At 44.4% G+C, this 27,724-nt stretch overlaps 2 protein-coding genes across 5 annotated transcripts in view; both read right to left on the reverse strand.

Moving 5' to 3' along the window:
• LOC135919244 (CDK5 regulatory subunit-associated protein 3) overlaps positions 1 to 16,316 on the reverse strand; it is a 33,739-nt gene extending 17,423 nt beyond the window's left edge. Inside the window, exons 1-10 of the mRNA XM_065452949.2 lie at positions 16,169 to 16,316; positions 15,827 to 15,872; positions 15,381 to 15,512; positions 15,121 to 15,270; positions 14,933 to 15,021; positions 14,748 to 14,837; positions 10,741 to 10,880; positions 5,661 to 5,823; positions 4,841 to 4,918; positions 2,477 to 2,594 (exon numbers count right to left, since the gene is read on the reverse strand). Of these exons, the coding sequence (XP_065309021.1) occupies positions 2,477 to 2,594; positions 4,841 to 4,918; positions 5,661 to 5,823; positions 10,741 to 10,880; positions 14,748 to 14,837; positions 14,933 to 15,021; positions 15,121 to 15,270; positions 15,381 to 15,512; positions 15,827 to 15,872; positions 16,169 to 16,174 (1,012 nt within the window). The 5' untranslated portion in view covers positions 16,175 to 16,316. The remainder of the gene's footprint in view (positions 1 to 2,476; positions 2,595 to 4,840; positions 4,919 to 5,660; positions 5,824 to 10,740; positions 10,881 to 14,747; positions 14,838 to 14,932; positions 15,022 to 15,120; positions 15,271 to 15,380; positions 15,513 to 15,826; positions 15,873 to 16,168) is intronic.
• Positions 16,317 to 19,973: 3,657 nt separating this feature from the next.
• ATPsynC (ATP synthase, subunit C) lies at positions 19,974 to 27,474 on the reverse strand. 4 transcript variants are annotated; one of them, XM_065452944.1, is made up of 6 exons: positions 27,414 to 27,474; positions 27,006 to 27,078; positions 25,838 to 25,909; positions 24,517 to 24,588; positions 22,370 to 22,469; positions 19,974 to 20,294 (listed from the first exon to the last, which is right to left on the reverse strand). In XM_065452944.1, exons 2-6 carry the CDS (start codon positions 27,045 to 27,047, stop codon positions 20,131 to 20,133), a joined length of 450 nt encoding a protein of 149 aa, XP_065309016.1. In that variant the 5' UTR covers positions 27,048 to 27,078; positions 27,414 to 27,474; the 3' UTR covers positions 19,974 to 20,130. The 4 variants fall into 4 exon arrangements, with proteins under 4 accessions (XP_065309016.1, XP_065309018.1, XP_065309019.1 ...); XM_065452946.2 differs by having other exon boundaries at positions 27,331 to 27,420; XM_065452947.1 differs by lacking the exon at positions 27,414 to 27,474 and adding an exon at positions 27,313 to 27,337.
• Positions 27,475 to 27,724: the final 250 nt, after the last annotated feature.

Below are 27,724 nucleotides of genomic sequence, written 5' to 3' on the forward strand. Positions count from 1 at the left end.
TATTTTATGACGGATTAGTGCAGTCCCGGCAAAGACACCATAGAAGCAATGCACTAAATACCTCGGTTATCCAATGTGATTTTACACCTGACCCACATTAAATGATGACCCACACAATGCGCGGAACTGAACGGTTGATGAAAGGAAAGTGCCGCGAGCCTCTCCTCGCGCCATCTCCCCATCAGGGGGGGGACACTTTCACATGCAGAGCGCTTGACCCCGCTCGACCGGTTTGCTCAGGTACAGCTTTCTTCCCTGAGCCTCGTCTCACTGTTTGTTTCTCTCCCTCTCACACCCCCCCCAACAGCCGCCCATGCCACCCGCTTTGCTGAAATAGCACCTTTTCTCCTACACAATCACTTTCTCCCTCTCTACTCCTTGGCACTGCGTCTTGCCAGTGTTCCAAGCATTCCAAGTTCTCACTCTCACAGCAGCAGCAGATTGCCAACAAGGCTGCGGCAGGAGCCTTAGGGCGTGCGTTCGTCATGTGTTCATGTGTTAGGTATGTGTTCGTCATGATCGTTCAGTTGAAAAGTCGTTCAGTCGAGAAGGTTTAGGTTGTGTCGCTCAAGGACGATGCACAATGTCTTGAAAGCGGACAGTTCTGTTGCTCGGCAATAAGCTGAACATCATTGAGGAGGTGGAAAAGCGGCATGGAGCCACAAAAGCTAGCATTGCCCGGGACCTGAAGATACCTGAATCTGCACTCAAGACGATCCTGACGAACAAAGCTACAATCTTGGAGAATGCAAACAAGTTCAAGCTCAAATGGAAGGCAGCAAAAGAAGGTCAACACAAAAAGTTGGAAAAGGTACTCGTTAAGTGGCTGCATCAAGCACGGAGCTCTGCAGTCAATGTTGACGGCACCATTGTCAAGAAAAGCTGATCTTGTGGCATTGTGTCTGGGTATCGATGACTTGCAAGCATCGAAGGGGTGGCTGGATCATTTCGTCGCTCCTGCGAAGAAAGCACCTCCGTGGACATTTCGACGGTAAACCAGTGGATGCAGTCACTGTCGGAGATGGTTGCGGCATACAAGTCCTGCGACGTTTTCAACCCCGACGAGAGCGGCATTTTTTATCACATGCAGCCCGAGCAAACCCTTGCGCTTAAGGGTGACAGCTGCTACGGTGGCAAGCGAAGTAAGGAGCATTTGGCGGCACTATTGTGTGCCAACGAGGACGGTTCCGAGAAGCTGCCTGTGCTCATCACTGAAAAATTTGCAGAGCCACAGTGCTTTAAAAACTTGAAGACAATGCCATGCATCTACAACCTTAATAAAAAGGTGTTGATGACGTTCTCGCTCTTCACCAGTTTGTTGCAGCAGCTCGCCAACAAAATGGGTGCTAAGGCGAGGAAGATACTGCTTCTCGTGGATAATGCACCGTGCCACCCACCAGATATGTCGAGCTTGAGGAATATAAAAGTTGAGTTTTTTTCCCGCCCAACTGTACAAGTAGGCTGCAGCCGCTGGATGCCAGCATCATAAAGTGCGTGAAGCAAGGCTACAGGAAGCGGTCAGTGCAGTGTCGGCTGGTGGCTATGGAGCGCAAAAAGTCGGAAAAGAAGGTTTCTGTGCTCAACGCCATGCATCTCACCGCCAATTCGTGGAACGCAGTGTCAGAAAGCACAATCGCCAACTCGCTCAAACATTGTGGCATCAAGCGAGAGACTGTCCCTCTGCTTATAACATGACAACTTCAATCAACTGCACGCTCGATGTCAATGCAGGCTGCGCCGACGACGATTTCAAGGATTTAAACTTCACCACGACCTTCGCCGAGTACGTTGAGCCCGACAACAACATTGCCATCGGCGGCAAGGGGTCGCTGGACGACGCTTTGAGAAGGCATCGCCTGGTGCCGACACCACTGTAACATCGGATGAGGATGACGGCGCCATAGATGTTGCTATACTTGTGCCTACTACAATCGCTGATGTGCTAGGACACATAGGCAGCATCCGTAATTTTATCTATTCACGTGAGGCCGTCGAAGACCTCCTTTTGGACATTGCCCAACTCGAGCGAAAGCTCTTGCACCTTGGGTCGAAGACGGTATAAAAGAAACTGACCAATTTTTTCTTTCTCTTTCTTTTTTTAAGTTCGCACCGGCTGGCGGGAATTGTAGCAGTGGATTGCAGTAGAAGGTTTGTTCAATAAAGCATGACTGGCACCTGTGCTGCAGTATTCTTTTCACATTTCCCTTTTGGTGGTTAGGGTTTCCAAGCCCTGCCGCATTTTAAAAGCATTTTACGATGCTTTTTATGGTCCCGAGAAAGTTGTATAATCGGGGTTCCACTGTATATGTTTTCTTGCCAGCATCTAGAAATTCTGGCACCATACTATCATTACGGAGTCGGCAGCAAAGCAGAAAAACGCTTGATACAAGTGTTTTGTGACAATATACCTTGATACACTTTGATGACAAATAAAGTAAAAGTGCCAACTCAGCCAACAAGAGCACATAAGACATACCGAGTATCTTCTCAGCAGTTCCATCTCCCGCAGTGCCGTCGGCTTCAACACTAATGTCCCAAGAGATTGCGTCTCCGCCAGCAACTTCAATTGCCTCTTCGCCGTCACCAAACCCCACCTGTGTGATTGCAAATGTGGAAAGTTGGGTGAGTTGGAATATATTCATAATGCAGCTGAAGCTCGTTGTAAGGAAGTCACATCAGCCAGAAAAACAAGTTCATCACATCTGATATTTGTGATAACCATACAAGTAGATATTGGCAAAAAGAAAATTGCCACCAGGTCTATGCCTAAGAAAGACAGGCAAGGTGCCTTTACCGGATCAGCAAAGAGTCCCCTGCAGATTTTAATCAATATATTAAATACACCGCCATGAAATAAAATGCAACCGTGCGATCAGTGTTCTCGCACGGGATCCGGACGTTGACTTGCCCACTGTGATCCAACCAACACAAGCTACTGCTATCTTATAGTATATTTGATCATTGATAAGTTTTACAGAGTGTGAACATTTGATGCCAAACTTCTCACGACGGTTTGTCACCAGCCACTCTGCCAGCCGCACCGCTTAGGCCACAGGGACCAGCGCCGCTTCGACGGGAGTTGGAAATCAAAGTTCTGATTTTGTGTCTAGTCAACACAAGTGCAAATTTGTTTGTGGTCGCCATGTTTGCAGCATCGCACCTGTGTTTTAGGCCCAAAACACCATGTGGCATCCAATATGATGGTTGCTGCTGTTATAGAATTGTGCTATGTGTGGCAGCTGTGCAGGGAAGTCCGAATAATCGTGTGGGTCCAAAAGACAAGCCATTTGAAAAATCAGTCACCAACTGTATTTGACATTTTTGCTACCAGAACATATATACAGCCAAACCTCATCGGTATGATGCCATTTTGCATGATTTCCCAGCGCCAAAGTTCGTGATCGAGAACAGAGAAAATGACATAATACAGTTAGGCTCCTTTATTGCTGGTTACCTCATACGCCATTGGAACACACGGTCTTTAAGGCATCAATGTTTAGTACAACGTACGCCAAGCTGAGATCATATGACACGTTTTCCAGCCACTAGGTCCCACATAAACAAGGGCAGTCTTGAGCCACGGGCAATCAAGAACAGTAACCGGTCGCTGCAGCAGCTTCTCCGCAGCACTCGCCAACCCGTATGTGTCACATGAAAATGCCGCCACATGCTCAGTTTCCAATTCCAGTACCAGCAAAACCCCAAAACTGTATCGCAATAGGAATCTTGCTCTGTCTGCTTGACAGTGTGTGACGTATTGCTATGAGTAACACTGAAAGTATACAGCATGTTTTTCACATGCAATAACACGAACATGCCACTGTTTGCTGCTGCAGAGGGCTCAAAGTAAATGCCACATTCTGCTCTGGTGGCATCATATTCTGGCATCGCTCACCAGCTTGTTTCAATTTCCGTTTCCTTTGCCGTCTTAAAACTCTACACAACAGGAAACTCCAAAGCACGTGTCATGTTGCTAGGGCCCAACAGACCGAAGTGCGCCGGTGTCTCATGTCGCAACGATTTTCGCCCAAGTGGGTTTGCCAAGACTTCTCGCCAAAATGCCCCGTTTGAAGCTGCTGCTGACCCAGGCCGAACTCGGAGGAGCACGAATGTAAGTTGGCCAAAGCCATAAAAACAATGCACCTCTCGGTACTGCTCGGGTCCCCCGGCTCGGCACACATTGACATCTCGTGCTGCAACAATTCGTGCAATGCTTTGCATTACAAGGATGTCAACTAAACTTGGGCCTGCCAAATTTTTTTATGGCTTCAGATGGCACCTTCTTTTTAGTTAGTATTTTTTTTTTTCATTTCTTCTCAAAACCTATGAACGAGGTTTCACTGAACATAGTGGAACGTGCAAACAATGTCGGATCCTGCATTTCTGTGAGAACACTCCATTAAATTAAGGCAACATCAACCAAATTTTAAACATATTTCTTTATATCCGATAACTTGTTATATTTGTGTTCGTTATATTGACGTTTGACTGTGATGGGTACAGCACAAAAAAGACAAAGATGACACAAGAATAAACACACTGAATCGAGAAGTATTGCTCAACACCAGGTAATGGGTGCGAGAAGCAACGGCCGATACAGAGCACTTGCTTTCAGTAAGGTAAGTTGTTGAAAGCAAGCACTGTACGCATATCTGTCATTCCTTCTGGAGTTTATGTCCGGATGTTGCACAACACTTTATTCCAATTCAATATGACTGACCAAGAAGCTCACATCGCCACCCCTTGTAGATAGGTAGACACCACAAAGCCTGTGTCACATGACATGCCAAGATAAACTGTTAGCCACCAATGAGAAGAAACATTAGGACTCGGAACATACGTGCACAAAGTCTCCGTTGGGGGATGTGGCAGTGGAATCGCTGGTGCTTGTTCCAATATCAAGATCACCAAAATCGATCTGTCGGGATATCAGTACTGTAAGCACACGTCACCTAACCACAAACAAACAAAATTAGGATGAAAAATAACTGAATGCAACGAGGCACTTAGATATGGTGAAACGAGCAGAGAGGATTACAGGGCAAAGAATTCGAAAAATCAGCATGTGCAATCAAAACAAACAATGCATCTGGCAGTTTATCAACTGCCAGATGCATTACATGCCATGCTTTGCAAGTATGTTACTTGCTGGGAACACAGCATAACAAACTACTAAGCAAACGTGTTGTTCTTTTACATGTTACATGCCGTTCTTTCTCAACAAAATTTCAGTTGCGAGCCAGTGCCCGTATTTTGTTCTTCACCATCATCTGTTCTTTTTTACGCTGTTCCTAGTCTTTCAAAAACAAAAGTAGTACACACTAGTCAGCAACTACAAATTTCGCCTGTCGGTGTTCCATTGCCAATAAACAAAAAGAAAAGTGACGCAACATGATATGTTTGTTCAATTTGCAAATTGCAATATGTGCCACAAAGTAATTGGTAAGAACTTGATTAGTGAAACTTTGTTAATTACCCGGTTATGCCTTTCAATTTATTGCGCTAGTAATGTCTGTTTCTTTGAGCAATCAAGTTCAAGGATTAAAATTGTTCCATGTGCTACAAGCAATTCTTTAAAATTCTGGGCAGTTTAAAAAATACATATATATGCCTGGTGTAATGATAATGGTGGTCACAACAAGCAGCCACTGTAAAGTTACCTGGTCCTCGCTGTTGCCATTGTCAATGTCCACGGGCAGCACAGGAAGCGTCTCCTCAACCACTTCGGGTGGCTCGCCGTGCCGCCAGTGGTACGTTGTCACATTGCCGTGAGAGATAAGGAACTGCATGAGCGGCACCACCTTGTTGCTGCCATCAGCTTTGCTGCATAGAAGTACAACAGGTGTGGTTTACTTTTATGGCTCAATTCATAGCTGCCAGACCCCAAAAAACCTGAGGTTTTACATGCCAAAACTACAACCCAGTTATGAGGGCCACCACACTAGGAGAGTCCAGATTAATTTTCACCACCTGGGGTTCTTTAACATGCACCTACATCTAGGCAAATGGGCACTTTTTGCATTTCGCCCCCATCAAAATGTGGCTACTGCAGCATAAATAAGTGAATGAATAAATAATAAATAAATAAATAGATAAATAAATAAATAAATAAATCTATCCACCATCTGTCATCATCATCATGACCGCCCTCAATGGCAATGTTATTTGCGCTCAACATACTACATTTTCACACTTATTGCCGACACGGGAACATTAGGAAGTTGAGGGTAAGTATAGAAATTCCATTTTGTCTCCTAGCATGGTTCAGCATAAATTTTCATTTTCATATATACAACTACTAATGATTGGAACAACTTTCTCAGTGATATCATGTCAGTTGAACATTGTGCACTTCTATGCCAAGCTTAACTTCAATTTTTTCAATTGCAGCAACAGCACGCGACCTCAAATCCTGCTCTTTATTGTATTTGTCGCACAACCCCTCACTAATGGTACATTTGGCTGGTCAAAATTGAGCGCTGGATCCATTCGGCTGCTTCTTTCATAACGCTGTGCTCATGCTCAGAGCACTCAGAGACGCTCTCACCGTCAACCTGGGAGAATGACCGAGATCCAGCTGAACTCTGATCACATGGCTCCTGCAGCTTCTGTTGCGGACGTGACATTTGCTGTGCTGGCAAGAGTGACAGCGCCTGTGCGCTGTGTCCACTTATAACAGAACAATAAACGTTTTTCCACGTCTGGCCTACATCTTTCTTTCCTTTTTTTTTTCCTTTTTTTGGTCTGGCCAGCATCTGCACATTCAGCCCGGTCATGCTTTCTCTGGCTCCGACTGAGGGCAGGCTTGCGTCGTTGCAATCTGGGACAGGGTGTGGTAGGGATCAGCCCAATGTGCCATTATCATTTTTCTCCCTTCATTTTTTTTTTTTTCAGCTTTAGGCAATCTTACCATACGTGCAGCACAAATATTGCTGGTACTGTACAAATCTGTAAGTACTAATTAGTTCAGGCACGTACCCAGGGGGGGGCCCGGGGGGGCCCGGGCCCCCCCCCCGAAATCATGTGGCATACCCCCCTCCCCATCCACGCCACCACTCCTCACACATTCCTAAAGCGCCGCCAGATCAATGTTGAGACTTCGCAGCTGTTCATCGGTCAGCATTATGCTGCCTTTTTCACTACTTTTAGATGGCGGTAGTTATCGGCATCTCTTGTTATGTGAAGGACAGTTTTCTCGTAGATTCCGCACCCGCGCGATTAACTCGAGATGCGTTCAGTTGTCACCATCTATTCAACTGTCACGCGCATAGCTGTTGCTTTTGTTAGTTCAACCTTCTTTGTTTAGGCTGATCCTGGGACCAGGAGAGGGATGCGGCTGTTACTCGGCTGGTCTGTACTCTCATGGAACGAGTTGCGGCCGGAGAAAACGTCAATTGTGCTTAACTTATCCCTTTGCTTCATTGTTTCCTTGAGTTACGGCTCGCCGCGACGCTGGCAGATGCCCGGAACCATATACACGTGATATGGGTTAGATAAGGTGGGAAATAACATAATGTGAAAGAGCGTCCATCATGAAACCCTGCAATAACCCTTAAACCCATAGGCAAGATGACTGTCGCCCGTTACCTCATCTGTTTTTCCCTAACTGTATAGCACTTTTCGTGCAAAATTGGCAACTGGAAACAAAAATCGCAAGGAGTTGAGAAATTAAGCGATCTACTAAGGGAGAGAGCCAAGGCAACAACCAAACTGCAAGCAAAAGCGAATAATAAAAAAGTTAACCGTTGTTTATGAGAATATTTATGGATCAACATCTTTTTATTTAAAAAGGAAGTAGAGAAAACGCCGCCGGAAGTGGAGAACAATTACTTGTTTTGAATGACGCTTCTACAGTTATCGGTCGAATCGCCTCACGTAGCCACTTCTCTGCTGTGCTTATGTGGGTGTTTTTCTAACCTTTCGCGGTGAGCGCAGTACGTCTAGAATCGCAGAGTCCTGCGCTCGACGCGGTTGTATGGGACTGGCGGCCGCACAGCGTTACGCAATTCGCGGAACTGTCAAAACTGATCAACAAGGCGAAAATAATTGATATTCGAAACTATAACATGAAAAAGACTGAAGAAGCCGTAAAAAATGGACGCAGCCTGAAATCAGTAAAAACGAAACCTGGCATACGACAAACCATGATGTATGCAATAAAAGATACGGAGGATAATATCATCAGCAATCTCGAAGATATAGTAAACGCAACGGAAAATTCTTAGCTGACCTGTATACAGTACCCAGAGGAGTCACGATAGTTCACTTAGAAACAGTAATGAACAGGATATAGACACTCTCCTATAACTAGCGATGAGGTCAGAAGGGCCCTGCAAGACATGAAACGATGAAGAGCGGGTGGATAAGGTGGAATAACAGTCGATTTAATCAAAGATGGAGGAGACATAATGCTTGGAAAACTGGCGGCTCCTTATACGACGTGTCTATCGACTGCAAGGGTCCCAGAAAACTGGAAGAATGCAGACATTATACTAACCCACAAAAAAAAGAGACGTTAAAGAATAGAACAATTATGGGACCATAAGCTTGCTCCCAGTATTATATAATATCTTTACCAAAATAATCTCCAATAGAATAAGGTAACACTGGATTTTGTCAACCAAGGGAACAGACTGGCTTCAGGAAGAGATACTTTACAATGGATCACATCCATGTCATCAATCAGGTTATCGCGAAATCTGCAGAGTACAATAAGCCTCTCTATGTGGCTTATATAAATTACGAAAAGGCATTTGATTCAGTAGAAATACCAGCAATCGTAGAGGCACTACGTAATCAAGGAGTACAGAACGCTTACGTAAAAAGCTTGGAAAATATTGCTACAACGCGTGAGGTATTTGTTTGTTTGAACGGGGCGCGAAGGCGCCATCACTCCAGAAAAGAGGAGGAAGAACGAACTGGGCTCGCGCTGTGAATCTAACTGGTCAGCGCTGCAACCGTTGTTGTAAATATAATCTGTAAATAGTTTCTCGTCTTACTGACTCGTCTTTCGCATTAGAATATCTACGAGGTTCTACAGCTACCTTAATTCTACACAAGAAAAGCAGGGGTCCGACAGGGAGACACAATTTCTCCAAAGCTATTTTCTGCGTGCTTAGAAGAATTCAAGCTATTAAACTGGGAAGGCTTAGGAGTAAAGATCGACGGCAAATATCTCGGCAACCTTCGGTTTGCCGATGACATTGTTGTATTCAACAACAATGCAGACGAGTTACAACGAATGATTGGAGACCTTAACAGAGAGAGTGTAAGAGTGGGGTTGAATATTATTATGCAGAAGATGAAGATAATGATAAATAGCCGGGCAAAGGAACAAGAGATCAGGATGGCCAGTCGGCCACTAGAGACTGTGAAGGAGTACGTTTACCTAGGTCAAATAATCAGAAGGAACACTGATCATGAGAAGGAAAATCACAGAAGAATAAATATAGGCTGGATCGCATACAGCAGACATTGCCAGCTCCTGACTGGAAGCTTACCATTATTATTGCAAAGTAAGGCGTGCAATCAGTGCATATTGCCAGTGCAATATGTCCAGTGCGAATGCATTTGCCAGTGCATTTCCCAGTGCATTTTGCCAGTGCATATGGGGCAGAGACTAGAGAGCAAGTTAAGGACCACGCAAATAGCGATCGAACGAAGATTGCTAGGCATAACGTTAAGAGAGAAAGAGAGTGGTTTGGATCAGAGAGCGAACGGGTATAGACAATATTCTAATTGACATCAAGAGGAAAATATGTAGCTGGGCAGGTCATGTAATGCGCCAGTTAGATAACCGTTGGACCATTAGGGTTACAGAATGGGTACCAAGGGAAGGGAAACGCAATCGAGGACGACAAAACACTAGGTGGAGCGATGAAATTAGGAAATTCGCAGGTGCTAGTTGGAATCGGTTGGCGCAGGACAGGAGTAATTGGAGATCGCAGGGAGAGGTCTTCGTCCTGCAGTGGACATAAAAACAGGCTGATGATGATGATGATGCTGCTGATGATGATGATGGAGGTGGTGGCCCCCCCCCCCCCCCCCCCCGAAAAAAAATCCTGGGTACGTGCCTGAATTAGTTATTGCTGTACACATGCAACCCACTCGCCTCTACAATGCCTAAACTCGGCTTCACACACAGCAGGCAACATCACAAAAGCTGGAGGGATTTCTCACAGTGCTAGCATTCAAAACTAAAATACATAAAATAATGACTCAGGCGTGCATCACGTTTTTCAATGTAACATTACGCTTCTTACTTTTGATGTCCCAAGACTTGATATAATTATTACATGAAGGGCATTGTAGACCTGAGCCTATTTACCACCGAACATGCGGAGTGCTGAGGCAACTGTCTTCAGTGCACCCCTCATGCCTATATAACCAAAACACTGCTGCATACCGCTGCATGTTGGTCCATGCATTTCTCTCTTTTGCGGCCTTGTTGATTGCGTGCTGAAATCTACAAGAAAATTAATATTGAAACCACACTGACGTCATTGAGCTGCAGTTGTAGTTATCCAGTCAAGTAGGTATTCTGCAGAAAACATCGGCGATCAAAACTCCACCGGGAAATGTGCTGCATGAAACTTTTGTGCCCGGATTACTTGGGTAGCTTCTACTGCTTTGCCTACCAAGCATGAAATGGAGTGAAGGAAAAGAGCTTCAGGATAGGAAAAATAAATAAATACAAAAATTTTCCCCAGGGTTGACAGCGCCAAACAAGCATAAACCTACCTTGATGGCACCGTGAAGCCAAGGAACAGCCTGTAGAGGTCGATGGCCAGCTGAGCTTTGTGCAGTTCTTTGACAGCACCTTCGAAGAGGCCTGGCAACTCGTCCAGTAGTGAGAGAAGCTCCTTTTTGACACACTCACCCTACGAGAAACGTTCATCCACCAGCTCAACAACACATGAAACGAAAAATTGACATTCGGTAGACTGTAGCACAAAACTCCATGCTGCAGTGAGGTGGATGACAATTTTTTCCATTTGTAAACCTTCCTCCACCTTGCGGAGTTGTGCACAAATGATTTACAAGCTCAACAATGTGCACAAAATAGGTTTTTTTAAAACAAAGCTTTTTTTTTCTTGCTCTTCCCCACGCTTTGCATGGACGGTTGTCTGACCGAGCAGACAGTTAATCCATGAGACAGTGCAATCAAAGCTTGTGGCTTGTTGGCCCAATCCTGCTAACAGGTTCTAATGAGATTAGTAATGCAGGCCCATACTGGAGGCAATCACAGCAGCCATGTGCTTCTCAGCATTAAACAAACAGCGCTAACCAATAAGTGTCCGCAGCAACATATCTTGGCAAGACTAACGGGAAGCTATTGCTTGACTATGGGAATCATCCTCCGATGCTTTCTGTCCATTTTTTTCAGCTTAGAAAAAGTCGGCTGCTTTACAAGTCTATAGCGAAGTCACCAGACCAAAAAAAAATCACCACTACAGTATACGAGTATCTCCTGTAGCTCACCATCTTGCCTTTGTGCAGCTATGATAAATGGGTGATTTTCACTAAATAGTGCGCAAATTCGCTCTTCATTAAAACAGCGATTACACATCCTTGGCTCAGAACTCTTGAAATAATGCACTGTCTCGAGCCACGCAAACAGTCTATAATAATCCTCCTCAGTCTCTTGGAAATTTATTGTGCCTCTAATCATGTCTGTGCATGACACAAAACGTCACTTGAGGCTTTCTATATTTATCATGACGTCCCAGTGTGATGTCATGTTCTCCTGTGGCAGCAGGCGACATGAAGAGCTGAAGCGACGGGCAACACCTCCCAAAGGAAGGAAGGTGTTGCTGTCATCAGATGTATGTACACTGCCACTGTTCTTCAAGTACGCTGCGACAGGAAACCTAGGTGATCACTTTGACGACTTCAAGGCAGACAGTGGGTGTACAAATAATCCTATTTACTTTTAAAACAGTGTGCTGAAAGTGTGATTTCCATGGCCCAACTATATATGTAATTCCAGATATAGTACATTAATTTTTTTTATTCATTTCTTCACTACAGTCATCTTCACTATAACAGGGCTCAGAAGGGTCTGGGGAACCCTGGCTCAAGTCCTTGCAGACTTTGTGCTGCAGCCACTGCCACATGTGAACTGGACAAGTTCAGTTATGGCAACCGGAATGTGCCTTCCTTGTCATTTGTTACACATAATGTTACAAATTAGTTATCATTTTATTTGTGTCTGAATATCAAATGTTAATTCTTACATATTCGCACCACCATATGGCATTCTGGCCTTGCTTCTCAAAAGCTTAAGAGGAAGCTTTAGCTCGGGTGCTCCTATCTAAATACATGTAAAAGGAGAATTCGTTTTTCTCGGCAACCACTGCACCAAATTTGACGGGGTTTGCTGCATTTAAAAGAAAAGCTTAAAATCTAGTGACTGTTGGTTTCGAATTTTCGATTTAGGTTGTCAAATTTTTATAAAAATGTGGCGAAAATCGCAAATTTTCAGAAAACGAAACTATCAAGTTTACAATTCTGTAACTCAGCAAGAAAAAATGATATCGCAATTCTGTTAATTGTACCTGATAGCACATCTAAAGCGGACAAAATTGATATGTTACACATGAACCTCAAAAAATGGAGTAATGTGTAATTACAACTTTTGCAGAACCTTTGTAAACAACGTAACAAATTCACGTAAGATGTAAACTGACATATCAAATTTGTCCGCTTTGAATGTTCTAATGGATGCCGTTTACAGAATCGCGATATCTGTTCTTGATGCAGAGCTATTAGCTTGTAAACTTCGTTCTTCTATTTTTTTCAAACGTCTGAATTTTTGAAAATCCTTTTAACAAAATTCATGCCCTAAATCAAAATTCCGCTTCCAACAGTCACTAGAATTTAACTTTCTCTCTCAAATGCAACAAATTTCATTAAAATCGGTCCAGGGGTTATGTCAGAAAAACGTTTTTGCGTTTTTACATGTATTTGAATAGGCCGCGTCGGAGTTGGGCCCGAGCTAAAGCTTCCTCTTAATTACAGTGTGTGCTGGACCCGCCGTGGTTGCTCAGTGCCTATAGGGGTTGGGCTGCTGACCAAGAGGTTGCAGGATCGAATCCCAGCCACGGCAGCCGCATTTCGATGGAAACAAAATGCGAAAACGCCCATGTACTTAGATTTAGGTGCATGTTAAAGAGTCCCAGGTGATCGAAATTTCTGGAGTTTTCCACTATGGCGTGCCTCATAATCAGAAGGTGGTTTTGGCACGTAAAACCCCACAATTCTTTTTTTTTTAACATTGTGTGCTGGGTGCAACTACAGCGTTGAAGGGCGGAACGTTCAGCAACACAACAGACATACAAGTGTGAAATGGTGAACTAGATGCTCACAGAAAAAAAAAACAGCTGCAAGCACGACAGGAAAAACTTTCCACGAAAGAAAATTGGTGAAAGTTCGTCTACAGAAATGCATTCATCTAAAAATATGCAAACTTTAATATGGAAATAAATATTAAGAAAGAGAGGTATGCCAAATTTTAGGAAAGTAAAAGCCAAAGACTCTACCTCAGCTATTTTATAACATAGGTGCGCAGACAACAGGTAAACACTAACTTCAACTATTAGCCCGACATTCAATGCCCACATACTGCTTACAAATAAATCATCAAAACTAAAATACCAAATATGAAAAGTTAAAAAAGAATTATGGGGTTTTACGTGCCAAAACAACTTTCTGATTATGAGGCACGCCATAGTGGAGGACTCCGGAAATTTCGACCACCTGGGGTTCTTTAACGTGCACCTAAATCTAAGCACACAGGTGTTTTCACATTTTGCCCCCATCAAAATGCGGCCACCGTCGCCAGGATTTAATCCCGCGACCTCGTACTCAGCAGCCCAACACCATAGCAACTCAGCAACCATGGCAGACCAAATACGAAAAGTCAAGTAGTGCCAAGTATCATGTATGTTGTATTGCTCACAAGTTGCAATCAGGCACAACAGTTTAGAGACGCCGGCATCATCAAACAATATTGTTTTCTCATGCAACAACCATGCTACGTAGAATTGTGTTAATGCATTCCACTGGTCGAGCATGGAGTCACGTGCTGTGCCACTTGATTTGAAGCTGTATGGCTAGGCTGCAAAAGGAGAAATCTTTTTCGCATCTCTGGACTCCCAACTTCTGCTCCCAACTGTACATGACTGAGAACTGCATAGGCCATTAGCATTTTGCATGTTGAGTATAGGAGACACAGTGAGCTACGTCCACGTGCTAGATTCATAGTTTGGCTTTTAATTCACCAGAAGGCAGATCCAGTGCCCAGTACATGAATAATTATACAAAACAGGAGTTTGCTACAAGCTTACATTGAGACCCATAAGCTTTCTTTACAACAAAGAAATTATGCATTGCTTTTCGTATACTGGACCACGGGAGTTTTAGCTGCAGCCCATATATATTAGCTCAACTGGTTCCAAGAAATAAAAGAACTGAGTCACAGATGCTGACACTGGCAATGACATCTTGAAATGCTGCATTCAATAAAAAACATGCTGGAAATTTCTATTGCACCACACTTTTGCAACAACAGGTCCACATAATTAGCTTTGGATAGACTGTTACAGGATTTCGACCTCAGCATTGTGGTTCTCAACTTAATTCTGGTGCTAGAGTGCACCAGTAAAGCTAAAATGAGCACATTCAGGCCACAAGGAGCAAATGAAAAAGTGATTGCAATAAGCAAGCGAAATTGTGTTTTTCTGTACCTTGATGCCCAACTGCTTGCATTCTTGCTGATACCTGTCCCTGAGGTCCTGGGCATGCTTGGCATAATCGGCCTCTTTCTTGACTGCTTCCTGGTTACAAAGACAAAGCACGAGTCAACACACAACGCTTATCACCTCTAAGCGTGTGCCATTCTTCTACTTTAGCTACCTTACGTGGCAATTACCTCTTGGATCTGTTGACATTTTGATATCTGCCGCTTCAGTGCTGGTACTTCGTAGTTGACCGTGCGTATAATCATCTGTGCAGCCTCCGCTGAACAAAGAATAAGCATGAAATCAGTCCTTTCCCTGCTAATACATCGCAGTTGTCAGTAAAAGCTTCGAAGTAATGGTTAGAAATGACAGCTGTTACCAAGGTACACATTGTCCTTTTCGTAAAGGCGAATAATTTCCTGCCAGTCCTTCATTCGCTGGGAGGAGTACCGGCCAAAAAGGTTCTTGGTGCTGGCCTCTGTGTCCTTCAAGATTTCCACTATCCTCTGGCAATGGAAGTAGTGAATGTCTGCACATGACACAAAACGTGACTTGAGGCTTTTTATCACGACGTCACATTTGATGTAACGTTCTCCTGCGGCAGCAGGTGAAGAGCAGCAATAATATGAGAAGCCTCACATGTCCCCGCGAGAAGGTTCATGATTTCTTCGACCTCTGGCATGTCCTGGATGGCGCCATTGATCTTCTCTCGCACGATGAGCGCTTTAGCTTGCCAGTCCTTGTTGCAGTGTCGTCTGCTTATCAACCAGTCTGAAAAATACGCAGAAGTGAAGCCGTCTGCCAAAAAGTATATTATCGCTCCTTCATCGTGACGGCACACATCAAGCTATCTAATGCCAGTAAGATAGACAACAGCACTCCGTTGCTGCACTTGCTTTAAACAGGCCAGTCTATAATGTGCCCTGACTAAAGCTACAAAAACAAATAATATTTGAACGAGCCGCTGCGCGATATTAGCGGGAACATCCAAGTGCACTCCTTGACAGTGCCGCTTATGGCGGGGCAACATGACAGCAATTCACTGAATACTCGGGTCAATAAAACCTTTCACCATTGCAACTTACCCAACAACTTGTTTGTTTGGATATCAATCGGAAGCAAGACCTCGTCCTGCGCGAAAAGTGAACAAATACTGAGGGGCCAGATAGTCCAGTAAGATGAAGCAACAAACAATGCAAACTAGGAACATTTGCTGACTTCAGCATGAGCCATGCAAAAGCAGCTAAGGCGCGTCGTCATTACAATTCAAAAATGATGAGCACGCGATTCAGACGCCAACCAAAGGACACCAGCTAGCAGACTACAAAATATGAAGTAACACTGATCTCCTTCACCAGAACGTATTCTCAGGAATATTGACTCATTAACCAAAACAACAACACAAATAAGAAAATTAAAAGCAATACCTGCATGGTGATGCGATTGTTTGACGTAAATAATCTGTAGCATATGACACGATTTCACTTTCCGCACGGCAACGAACACGCAAACACATCGGCCGTGAGCCGCACAGTAGAATAGGCTTGATAGGAAGGCCAGAGAAAAGAAAGGGCGCTGCAAATCAGTCATGATAATTTTGCCCTTATATCATAGTTATACTTTAAGGTATTCAAATACTAATCATGCCTTATTAGTTTATCCCTATTTTACATATATTTCAGAAATATAATATGAGCGAAACCAAAACTTGAAATATTTGCTTTAGAGCACGGTAAAAGAAGAAAGGTTATCCGACGGCGACGTGAGGAGCGGCCACTTAGTATTACTCATCGCTACTAGATACTATCTAGTAACATTGGTATTACTAGTATTACTGTGGTGTTACTAGAGTGTACTAGACTACTAAAACCCCTTAAACGTCGTAAAGTAGCGACACTCTCCTGCAACTTCACTCCTCCTCATTTTCCTCTCTTTCACGCTCCCTCCTACCTTACTCCCTCCTCTACCGTGGCGCCGCCTACACCGCTTGAGCGTAGCAGACGACCTTTCGCAGAGTGAATGCACGCATAGCGATGCGGTGCGCTTTTAAAGGGCCCCTGAAACGGTTCGGACAAATTTTGTAGGCGCGTAGGTTACAGCTTAAGTAGAACATTCGCACCACAATTTAAGTGAAGCGTTACGTATTAATGGAGCTGCAAGCGATTAGAAGTTACCCTCCTCCCTAGCTATGCTTTTCCTCCTCAACTCGCTCGCCGAGCGAGCGGCGCTAAGCTCCGCCTTCGCTGGTTTAGCGTCACGATGCGACGTCACATCGCTCACTTCCGGTTGTTTAGGAGCACGCCCCCTCCCGCGCGAGACCTCTCCGCTAGCCGCTTGGCCGTCGACCGAGAGCTATCGAAGCAGCGTGCGTTGCGAGCATTCTGTCGTAGCGCCGAACGTGTCTGGTACTCCGCTAAAAACAGGCAAGCTGGTCATTTCGGCAAATGACTGGAGGCATAAACTCAAGCTGATGAAGGAACTTTAGCGTAGACGTACGTGAGCAGCCTGATCGGTCTGCACGGTCCTGACACTTGCTGGCGCAGCGCTTAACCAGTCAAACAAAGCGCTAATATTGCTCTAACCAAGTGTAAAGCATTTTAAACATTTATAAATCAACGTGTTGATGATAACACTCCTGCGAAAAATACACACCAGCAGCAAAGAATACACTTCGTTGCTGCTACTGCGTATAGTTGAGCTCTGTGCCACCAGGTGGCTGCACCGTGCAGACCGTTCACATTTGCCCTTCTGCACATCTCGTGGCTCATCCCGGCACAGTCAAGCGGCCAGACCCTGTCCCCTTGCGTTTGCGTTTGTCCTAATACTGGACTCGCGGTTTGGAGGTCGCTAGGTTTGCAGTCCACAAGGCAACAAAGTCGAATCATAGTGTTCGCGAAAAGGCTGAGACCGACTCTGACCGCGGAGCTCTCGTCAAAATGGAGTACGTTGTAACACAAGCAGACGACACTTGCTGTGTGCCGGAAGTGCTGAAGAGTACTAAAAAACTATTCTTGTGTATGCTCTTTAAGTTATTTTCTTTTTACAAAAACAAAGTAACTAACATTCCAACTATTACGAGCATCATTTGTTCACCATAAAGTTGGAAAAATTATCGACCACGCGCCCTGGTCAGCCAATCAGATAGCTCGCCCATGTGACGTAATATGGGTTATTTGCATCATATGGGTAGGGGCGGCTTAAAATTCCGCCGAGCAGTGCGCTGCGATCGGCAGCGATGTGTATTTTTAAAGCCTTATAATAAATTACACGCTTTACGCAGAGCACTTAGATGCATCAATTAATGATCAGAAGTACCTACTCTAACGACTTAGTACGTTTGTAGAAAATCGCCAAAATCGTTTCAGGGTCCCTTTAAGCGTTCGCATTGGCTTTCTAGCTCCGAGTAATTTCGAGTACAGCACAGAATTGCTATACGGACGGTTATACAAATTCAATGACGGCAGCTTTTTTTTCCTGTTCTCATAATTACTTTTTTTTAACAGTATCTGAACGAGCCCTAACGCTGCGCCAAAACGATTCCGAATGTATAGTATGCGCTACAATTAGATACGCAACATTTGTCAAGTGCGGCTCGCAAGATGTTATTGCTAATGGTTTTAAGTAACACATTTACGATCGAATGCCAACGTTCTGACCTCCAGCAAGTTCTCAGCAGCCTAAATAATCCGCGCCGTCCTTACCATGTGAATTCGCAACGCTCAAAGGCCGACAGAGGGCACGAACGATCGCTGCTCTGAAGGTTCGAAAAAGTATCGCAAGCTACAGAGCCGCCAACGTGCCTGCTTTCCAATTTTCTAAGCACGCGCAAGGGCTCAGAGGTGGGCGCTGGTGCTATGGGCACGTTGTAAGTGCTAGGCGGCGCCCTGTCTTTCCGACCCCTAGCGCCATCTGACGAATAGTTGCGCGAATGTGGTAGGATTACTCACGGCGTCAGCAGCCCGCGCTGCGTGTTTGGCGTCCTGTCAAACGGTAGCGATGGCGCGAAACAGCGTGCCGATATTAATTTTAACCGGGTTTCGGGAATTGCAAGATCTTCATAGCTACTTTCGTGAAAAGAATTTAGAGAAAGGAAGTCGTCTATTTGAAGTGGGGCACGTCTACGACGTCAGGGAAGTGTTGAACTTGCGCTGATCGGAAGCGACTGCTAGGTTTATTCCGCAAACGAAAAATAATGCACCAGCGAGATGTGTGAAGCTCAGCGTAAGCTTCTTCGTTATCTACGGCGTGGACGCGTCAAATTATAGGAGACATTGATTCTTGAATATCGGCGACAGCAGACAAATCCTAGCGGGGAGCTGCGATTGCCGTGCTGGCATCGCAGGGAAGTGCAAGGACGCCACGGTAGTTTCCCTGTACATACAGGACGGCAAATACGAATCCAAAAATCTCATCCAAGGGGGCGTATGAACGACTCTTAAGACCTACCAGAGGTATTCGAACGTTGCTCTCCCCAAACACAAAAAAAGGGGATGAACTTACCAGTTGTGTTAGACTACGCTGGGAAAATATTTTCGCCCAAGTTACTGGAAGTGCGACACTTAGGTGTCGCACTCTACTAGAATCGAGTTGTAGTCCTGTAAGTGACTGGTGTATTTATGTATCGCTTTGATGTTTTGACTTTTTTTTTACTTTGATGTTTTTCTTCACAACATGGACAGGAACTCAAAATGCTTATTTTTTTTTGTTTACTGCATTGGACGGTGTTCAGTGTATATATGCAAGAGAATGTATTAATTGTGGTAATATGAATTTAATATGTTTCACCAACTGCCTGGTCATTTTACAAGCACTGCGTGCTTAGATTGACCAGCAAATTCACCCTGTACAAAGAAATTTTGATAAATGAAAAAAATATACATGTGGTATTATTATAAGTGAATTGCACTGTACTTCAGTATGAACACGCAAGCAGTTGCAGTCATGTACACTTGTAAGCAAAAGTACAAGGACTATAGGCTCACTAGAAATATTTGTAAAATCAGATGCACAAACTGAAATTGACAAGTGCCCTGGAAAATTTGCAGTGTCCAGCTTGGATTGCAGTCCTCAATTCCAAGTTACATTCATAGGCACAGAAGAAAATCTGGTTTCGTCAATAGATTCCGGGTCCGCATACTTTTGCTCAGGGGAGTACTTGTTGCACAGGAAAATATGGATATGGTAGGGCAAAGTCAAACAAGTACTTAAAATGATCACGCAATAAGGCTTGCATCTTTTTACTTGTTTAATTCAGTGTCCGGGCATTTACAGATGACCTGCGCTACGGGCAGCCCCCCCTCCAAAAACAAGAGGTCCGATTGCCAGCCAACAACTGTCTCTAATGCACAATTCGGAAAAAAAAAAAAGGATCATGGCATGTGGCAGTGTCTTAGAAGGCGAACAGCAACAGGAAGGCCATCATAAGACAGAAGAGACCCATGGCCTCAGACAGGGCAAAGCCCAAGATGGCATAGGAGAACAGCTGCTGCTTCAGGGATGGGTTCCGGGCATAGCCAATGATCAGGCTGCCGAACACACTGCCGATACCAGCACCTGAAAGCAGATGGGAGACTTGTTACACCATGGTCTGAGCAACACCAACATGACTCGCTCAAGGTTTGGGCTTGCTTGTAGGTAGCAGCCAAAGTCCCTGCGATCAATGCAGTTAAAGGTGGATTTGCAGGACTAAAAATCGGCATGTAAAGAAGCTCCTCGCCAAGTCTGTTACCTTTGCAAAAAAAGAAAATGATTTTTTTTTATCTGGCAGTGGAATGAATTTTGGGATGTCATGAGATCTTGGAATAAATTTTTTTCATGTCGCACTTTCTGACCAATTCGCACTTTAGGAAAGCTATTGTTTTGAAGTGCAAAGGCAAAAATTGTGCGTAAGATTGCGTCTAGGCCAAAAATTTCTGCGGAACACTATGGACATCTTGAATTTTTTTATATTTCTGAATCGCAGTAAAAGTTTATGTGATGTGGCTTCTGCAGAAAGTAAAATTGCTAGCAAGTGGCCCTATCCTGTAATATCGGATGTGCAGAAGATTAAGAAAAGATGTCATCTAACCTTCCAATTAAGTTTTTCTAAAGTGTCTCGTTTAATTCAATGGGACATGCATGACTGTCCCCATTTGCGCTAGGGTAATCAAATTCGCGTGTTCTAACAACAAGAAAAAGCTTCCTGCTGGATTGTTAAAATTGTTCGAAAGCTGGCCATTCAGCCCCACATCGTGGCTATTCTCATCTTAACACTTCCTTTGCCACATTTAATGAAACTGCACGGCCTTGTTCAGTTTTCTATGACCATTTCAAATATGCAATTACTTTTTAAATATTTTTTATTTACGGTACCCCCAAGGCCCGAAGGCATAACAGAGGGGAGTGGGAAAACGAGAAGTATAACAATAAAGTACGGAAAATAAACAATGCAGCATGTTAATTACTAATTATCCAATACTATGCAATATTTTGCCCAATATTTGTAAGTACGACAGACAATGGAAACAAAGTAGCATCTTGATAATTCCATTTAGTACAACGTTCACCAGTGCCGTCCTTAGTCACTTGTAAGTACAGCAAGTAAATGAAATAACACGTTAATAATTCCTAATTATACAATGTCAGCTAATGCCTTATGAAACAGTTTGTTGTCGACAAAAGATACAATTTGATGACAATTAGTTTCATGATTAAAAATAATTTAGCATTGTTTCTGGGATCCCAATGGAGCAAAAACTACTTATCAGAATCTTGCTTTAGGCACATAGCTGGATACTAGGAAACATAAGATTCACAGTGGTAAGAATAGTTTTTTGGTATCACAACTACAGTTGACTTGTTGCAACATACCGTGCTAATCCAACAAAAACTCAGTTTTATCTGAAGTCCATGACACCCTGAACCGCCTCACTTCCGGAAGTTTGGTCGCGATGTGTAACAGCGTTATTACGAAGAGTCATGAACGTCCAAAGTAAAAAGTAGTAGTTTTGCCCGAAAGGCGAAGCAAGGATAGTTTTAGTGGCCATATAAGGTTGCAAACACTAGCTTACTAACTAAATTAACAAGCACTGTCACGTGCACAGGTAAACATGAATACATCTTGCTCAATGACCACGGGAAGTTGCTGTAAAAACAGAGGGAGGAAGCGCAGCAGCAACAGAGCAAATTGTCCTTTGTGCTGTCCAACGCGAACTAAACGTCGAAAGCACAGTGCATACGAAGCTACTGGCACTGGCCGCACTTTGTTTACATTGCAGATTGTTTTCACAACACGGCGCCAGCGCCTTTAGCAGCAGCCACCCAAGTAACCCAATAGAGTTACCCAATAGAAAATGGCGCAATAGATCCAAAATAACCGAAGAGAGTTACGATCATTCCTTGCCAGTTCATACATTCCCGGAACCTATTTATCGGCATCAACGTCCAGCACGTCGCTAAACTGCGACTGGTGCATTCCGTTTTTGTCAAGAATAGTTGGAGTCCGTAAATTTTTTTAATTCGGATGGTATGTTTTCCCGGATGGTACGTTTTTTCTCACCATTTTCCCCAGAACGTATGAACAGGGTTCTACTGTACATGGAAGACGAACAGAGTGAAGACGAAGCATGCTAAATGCAGCAACAGCCTACCAGAGCCGGCGACACCGACGGTAGCAGCTCCAGCTCCAATGAACTTTGCAGCAGAGTCAATGTCCCGCTGGACTGCACTGGTCTGGAAGCCCCGCACTACCTGCAGCAATGTTTTCAATCATTTGATATGCTCAAGGAATCACAGCAAGAGTTCAAGATAATAAGCAAAGCAAGTAACAGCTCGCCTTTTGAATCATGGTTATTTCTGGATACAGACTATTTGCGCATGCTCCATTACTCAGCTTCGCAAGTGCTGCCAAGTTGGCCATAGACTAATGTATAAAAAATAGAAATTTCATACACCGCACAGTGCCGTTTGGTAATTAGGCCTTTGCCTGCATCACTGCACATACCGTATTTACTTGCATAATGATTGCACTTATTTATCAAAACAATTGATGCAAATTCAGGGGTGCGATCATTACGCTGGTTAAATTTTCCGTAAACAGAAAACTTTTCCATCCTGCATTTGCTGCGGGATGACAACAGGTCAACAAATACGCAGCTGCCGCTATAACAGTGCGAGACACCGAAACTAAAACGGAGGCCGGCGGAGCAAGTTGTTTGCGCCGACCGCTTTTTCTTTTTCTCTTGAGTACATTACACGCATGGAAAGTTTCTTCCGCATCAGTAATGAATAATATCGTTACTATCGGCAAGTTCGCGGCAACAACAGCTATGACCACTTTGAGGGGGCAGAAACAGATGGGAGCGCTTAGCTGCCAGTGACATAGAAACACATGGCGGGCACGCTGCGGAAACAGCGGCATTTGTCTTCACCACTCTAAGTACAGCACGCTTCCGCTATAAGTGGGCGAATACCTTAGCTGCGTTAGAAGCGTCAGCGTATGAATACGGTACACTTCTAACGTATCAGTGTAAACATGGCTACTATCGTTGCTGCTCGCAATTTGTTGCGTGCCAATGAGTGCAGACGAGAAGAATCGAAAGCACCTTGTTTGTTGTTGACCACAATCACTATAAAGCCTACAAATAATAAAGCTAAAGCAAGTTTCATTGTAGCTTTTTTGTCATGGAAGTGCGGAAAGTGATGAAAGGAACGAAAACGAGCATCTGCTCTAGAATGTTCGGTACGTGCATACCGCTTGGTATGTCTTGGAAGAGTCATTCGCATAGCATTTGACAGACCGAAAGCGCGATCGTCATTAGCTAGACTTGGCACACGTCATATCGCTGTGGCAAGTTCGGGGTGCGATCATTACACGGGAAAGGAAGAAAATAGAATTTTGACGACAAAATTCAGGGGTGCAGTCTTTACGCGAGTGCAATCATTATGCAAATAAATACGGTATTTTGGGCACCGAATGAAGCAGAAAGTTTTCATTTAATGCTTTGCCAGCAAAGTGAGCAATAATTTATAATGTGCGCAAAACCCAAGGTAATTGTTGCGAACAAGTGCATGCTTGTTGTGCATGTTCTAAATACAAGCGAAATAAAAGCTACACTGCACTAATTTTCCAGCCACTGTGTGCCAAATTTTACTCCCTCATGACAAACTGCACTGCCCATTAACAGCAAGGCAGTGAAGTTAGGCAACAGTTATATGCGAGCCATGTTTCTTAAGCTTGTTCAGCTTGATCGCTTCACTGTGGCCACTAATCAGAACAGCATACAGTTTAATCTCGGAGGCCATGGCATCAGCATGTTGAGTTTCCTATCGCTACAAGACCACGCTTGCAGCTGTTGATAACTAAAATTTCTATAATGTAATGCCATAATGTCTTTCACAGTACTCGCAATATTGTGCAAACAAAAAATGCATAACAGTTTTAACCACTGAGCGTAGTTGCTGCACATAGACATGTCCATTGCAAGAAAGTGGCACATCGCGATGATGCTACCCGTGTCAGCCAATGAACTTTCTTGGGAGTGTTGCAGGGCCCTTTTAACCCTGTGATTGCCACGAGGAACCTCCAAAAGTTATGAAGTACGGATTTCTGAAACCTGCATTTATTCCGAAATTTATTTGCTAAAGGAGTATGCCAGAAACACCTATAGCACTTTTACTGCTATAAATGAAAAAATAGTAATAGGCACTGTGCCTGACTCATGCATCAGTATTACAAGGCAGTTCGAACATGGCAGCTATGAAGAGGAAACTATTTAAGCATCGGTAAGCAACATACTTGGCTAAGAGGCCCAGCGCCAAGAGCCAGTCCAGAGACTCCGGCGGGCAGCACCACGGACTTGCTCTGGTTCTGCAAGGAGCAAAAAGTTAACCAAGCTATGTTGAAAACAGCCTTCAGCCCTACACAAGCAACCATCTACCCACAAGCTTTAAAGGTGCATGGAGACATTTTGAACTCGTTGAAATTACCACTGTTTCATACATAGCAGGTAAAGCTGTGAAGGTTCCCAGACTTCGGCTGCTCACATCTACGACTAAACATGGAGAGTCACATATGAAAGCAGGAGGCAACGTTTTCACAAGTGGACTCGTCGTTTTCAATGCAACAAAACACAAGTCCACTCGTCAAAACGTCGGCTCCTGCCTTTCATCTTGTTTTAATTTTGCTCATTGTCTTGCATTTCCATCTCCCGCATTCCCTGTGTTTTGCTAGGTATGTGCTGCGTCATTCAATGCAACACAAATTCTCACTCGTGCATCACAGAACATGACTATTACATGGAAGGTGCCACGGATATGGACACCTAACGAGAGGAGTGACGATCCAGCTACCACAGCCTGCAACCATGTGCATTGCATAGAAGCAGCACTGGTGTGCAGAAGTGCGTTATTTGATGTAATATTACGTCCAGAAGTTATGTACGAAATAGCTATTCCGCTGAAAGCATCACATCAAATACAACTGCAGCACTGGTCACGTAGAGCAATATTTCTGTACTAGTGGATCCAAAGAGGTGGGGTGGCCCTTAAGTTCAGCAAATAGAGTTGTAGACATACTTCCAACTGAGTTGGAAAGGTGCCATGTGCATTCCCTCCGTCTTGCACATATTGCTAGCAAGCTTAGGGAAACTCATTCGAAGAATGGTAGTCTAGAGATTCCTGTTTATAGTAGGCTATTACAGGTTTTCAAAAATTCTCCCTCGTGAATTTCAAATTAGCCGAACATCATAACCACTAAGCGACCACAGCAAGTAATTTTAAAACTTACATACTGGTACAAACAAAATATGCTAACATTCACAGGCCGTTACTTTCCTGCTTTCTAGGAAGTCAAATCCTTATCCACAGCCTTGAATTTGTGCGAGACCAACTTATCGATGAACACACTGAAAGCACGAAAAACTGGGACAAACAGAGGGTACAACACAGTGTGCTTCACTTGCAGCATGTTGTATGAAGAACAAGGCCAAATTTTCACCCTTCTCAGGTTTGTCAAATGACTGTACTGCCAGAATTGAGCTTCCGAATGCACCTTCATCCTCAAGATGCATTGTAGAATTGAGCATTATATCTTGCCTAGTAGATCACATGCAACCCACCTCTTCAAAGAGCCGGCTGTTGCTGACTGATGAGGACAGAGGCCGCAGGCAAGACCGGGAAGTGGCAGAGGCCTGGAAACAATGCTTTGTCACACTGAGGAAACTAGCTAAATTTTTTTAGTTTCACGAAAGACTGAAGAACAGGATAAATTAAAGGGAAGTTATTGCTTGTAAAGGCACATCAAGAGCAACACTGATTAGGTACTTCAGCACAACTTGACCTGCATTTGGCATAGGGGTGTCTGCAACAGCGGTGGCCTCTGCGTGCGTGTTGAACTCAAAAAAAAAAAAAAAGCGGTAGCGGGCAATTTGAATGGCGAGAGGTAGGCGTGCCTCATGAAGTTGCTATTATATCTACGACCAGGTCATTTTCCGGACTAAATCAAGGAGACTTAGCGGAAAACAAATTCACAGAATAGACTGAGTGAGCGTTCATACGGGCGCCTTCAAATGGTGGGAACGCTATCGAGACCCCTCAGGTTATCGAGAAACTTTCAGCAGGGAACTTTCATCGCCCGCTGTGATTCGGAGCAATGACCTCTAGCTGTTCAGGCTTCGGACTACGAAGGACATTCTGGTCGTTGCAAGGTGACCAGGATTGAACAGGCATCAATGACCTTAGCAGAACGAAAACTCGTCCGGCTGCGACAGTGCATTGGGCCTCAGTTAACCGAAGACTTCCATAAACTACACTGTTACCGGCTAGCGTGGAACATTATTTAGCGCACATGCAGCGGCCGGGCGTGATTGACGAAATCAGTTACGCATAAACGAGAGCACGCGGCAAGTCCATTTCGTGAACGGGATAACGCCGGACGCGCCCCGCTAGCAGCCGGGGCTCGCGGGAGGTCTGAGGCCAATAAGCCGGTTTATGGGAAGCTAAGCCTGTGAACGCCTATCACACGAAATTGTGAAAAAATTATGCTACCTGAAGACCTGGAACGTCTGGGTCCGACAAAGCGGCGCTTTAAGGAAGGACTGCTGTGGAGATACGACGGGGTCGTTTCAACATGGCGACGCAGTACACCGTTTGCTTTTGATGGTGCTCTTTAATGCTCTATTGAGAACAGAAACCTCTCTAGACAAGCACTACGTTGCTAACAGTAGAGGCTTGTGACTAAAGGCAGTGAAGTCTTAACGGGTGAGGTCATGCAAGGTCAGTACTCACCACAGTTCGTGAAACGGGGGCGGCGAGCTTGAGGGCGAACATCTCTAGTTTGGTCCTCGAAGGGTGTACACAACTGCAAAATGAGGGCGAAAAGACTGTACAACAAGGCGACAGGTGCGAATAAACTATGCCGCTAAATGCGCCACCGAAAAGAACGGCGAACGATGGACACCGGGAATCTTAATTTCAGTTTGCTGGGGTGACCTTCACAGAGAAGCCGGCTCTCGTGAGCCGTGGGGAATTAGCTCGGACATCATCGGCTATTTTTTTGGAAGTCTGCTCTGAAATTAACAGCAGATACAGTTACCCTAAGAGTTTGGCATACTTGTGAAAGTAACAGTTTTCGGCGTAACTTTCTCAACGGGCAGATTACCGCGGATAACGGCAGCAAAACTAGAGCAAACTTACCGACTACAACAGCCAGCAAGATCCAAGGGACTGCACCGACTGCGCGTGCGCGCGGTTCCTGCCGGAGAAGGGTGTGCGTAAAAGGCGAGTGGGAACGAAGCTCCCGCACACTTCTTTTTGAGTTTGCCCTTATTAAAAGTTCAAAATTGCAACTGCCGGTCTCAGAATCGATAAGAAATAACTTAAAATAGTTTAATATATTAGGGGTTAGAGAAGTTTTACAAATTATCTATTTCTGCACTTGTTTCAATCTGGATTTGGTACGTCACACTACCAGCCCAAATCTTAGCCAATGGTGGGCATGGATTGCG

This window comes from Dermacentor albipictus, chromosome 4, assembly GCF_038994185.2.
Source record: "Dermacentor albipictus isolate Rhodes 1998 colony chromosome 4, USDA_Dalb.pri_finalv2, whole genome shotgun sequence".
NCBI lineage: Eukaryota > Metazoa > Arthropoda > Arachnida > Ixodida > Ixodidae > Dermacentor > Dermacentor albipictus.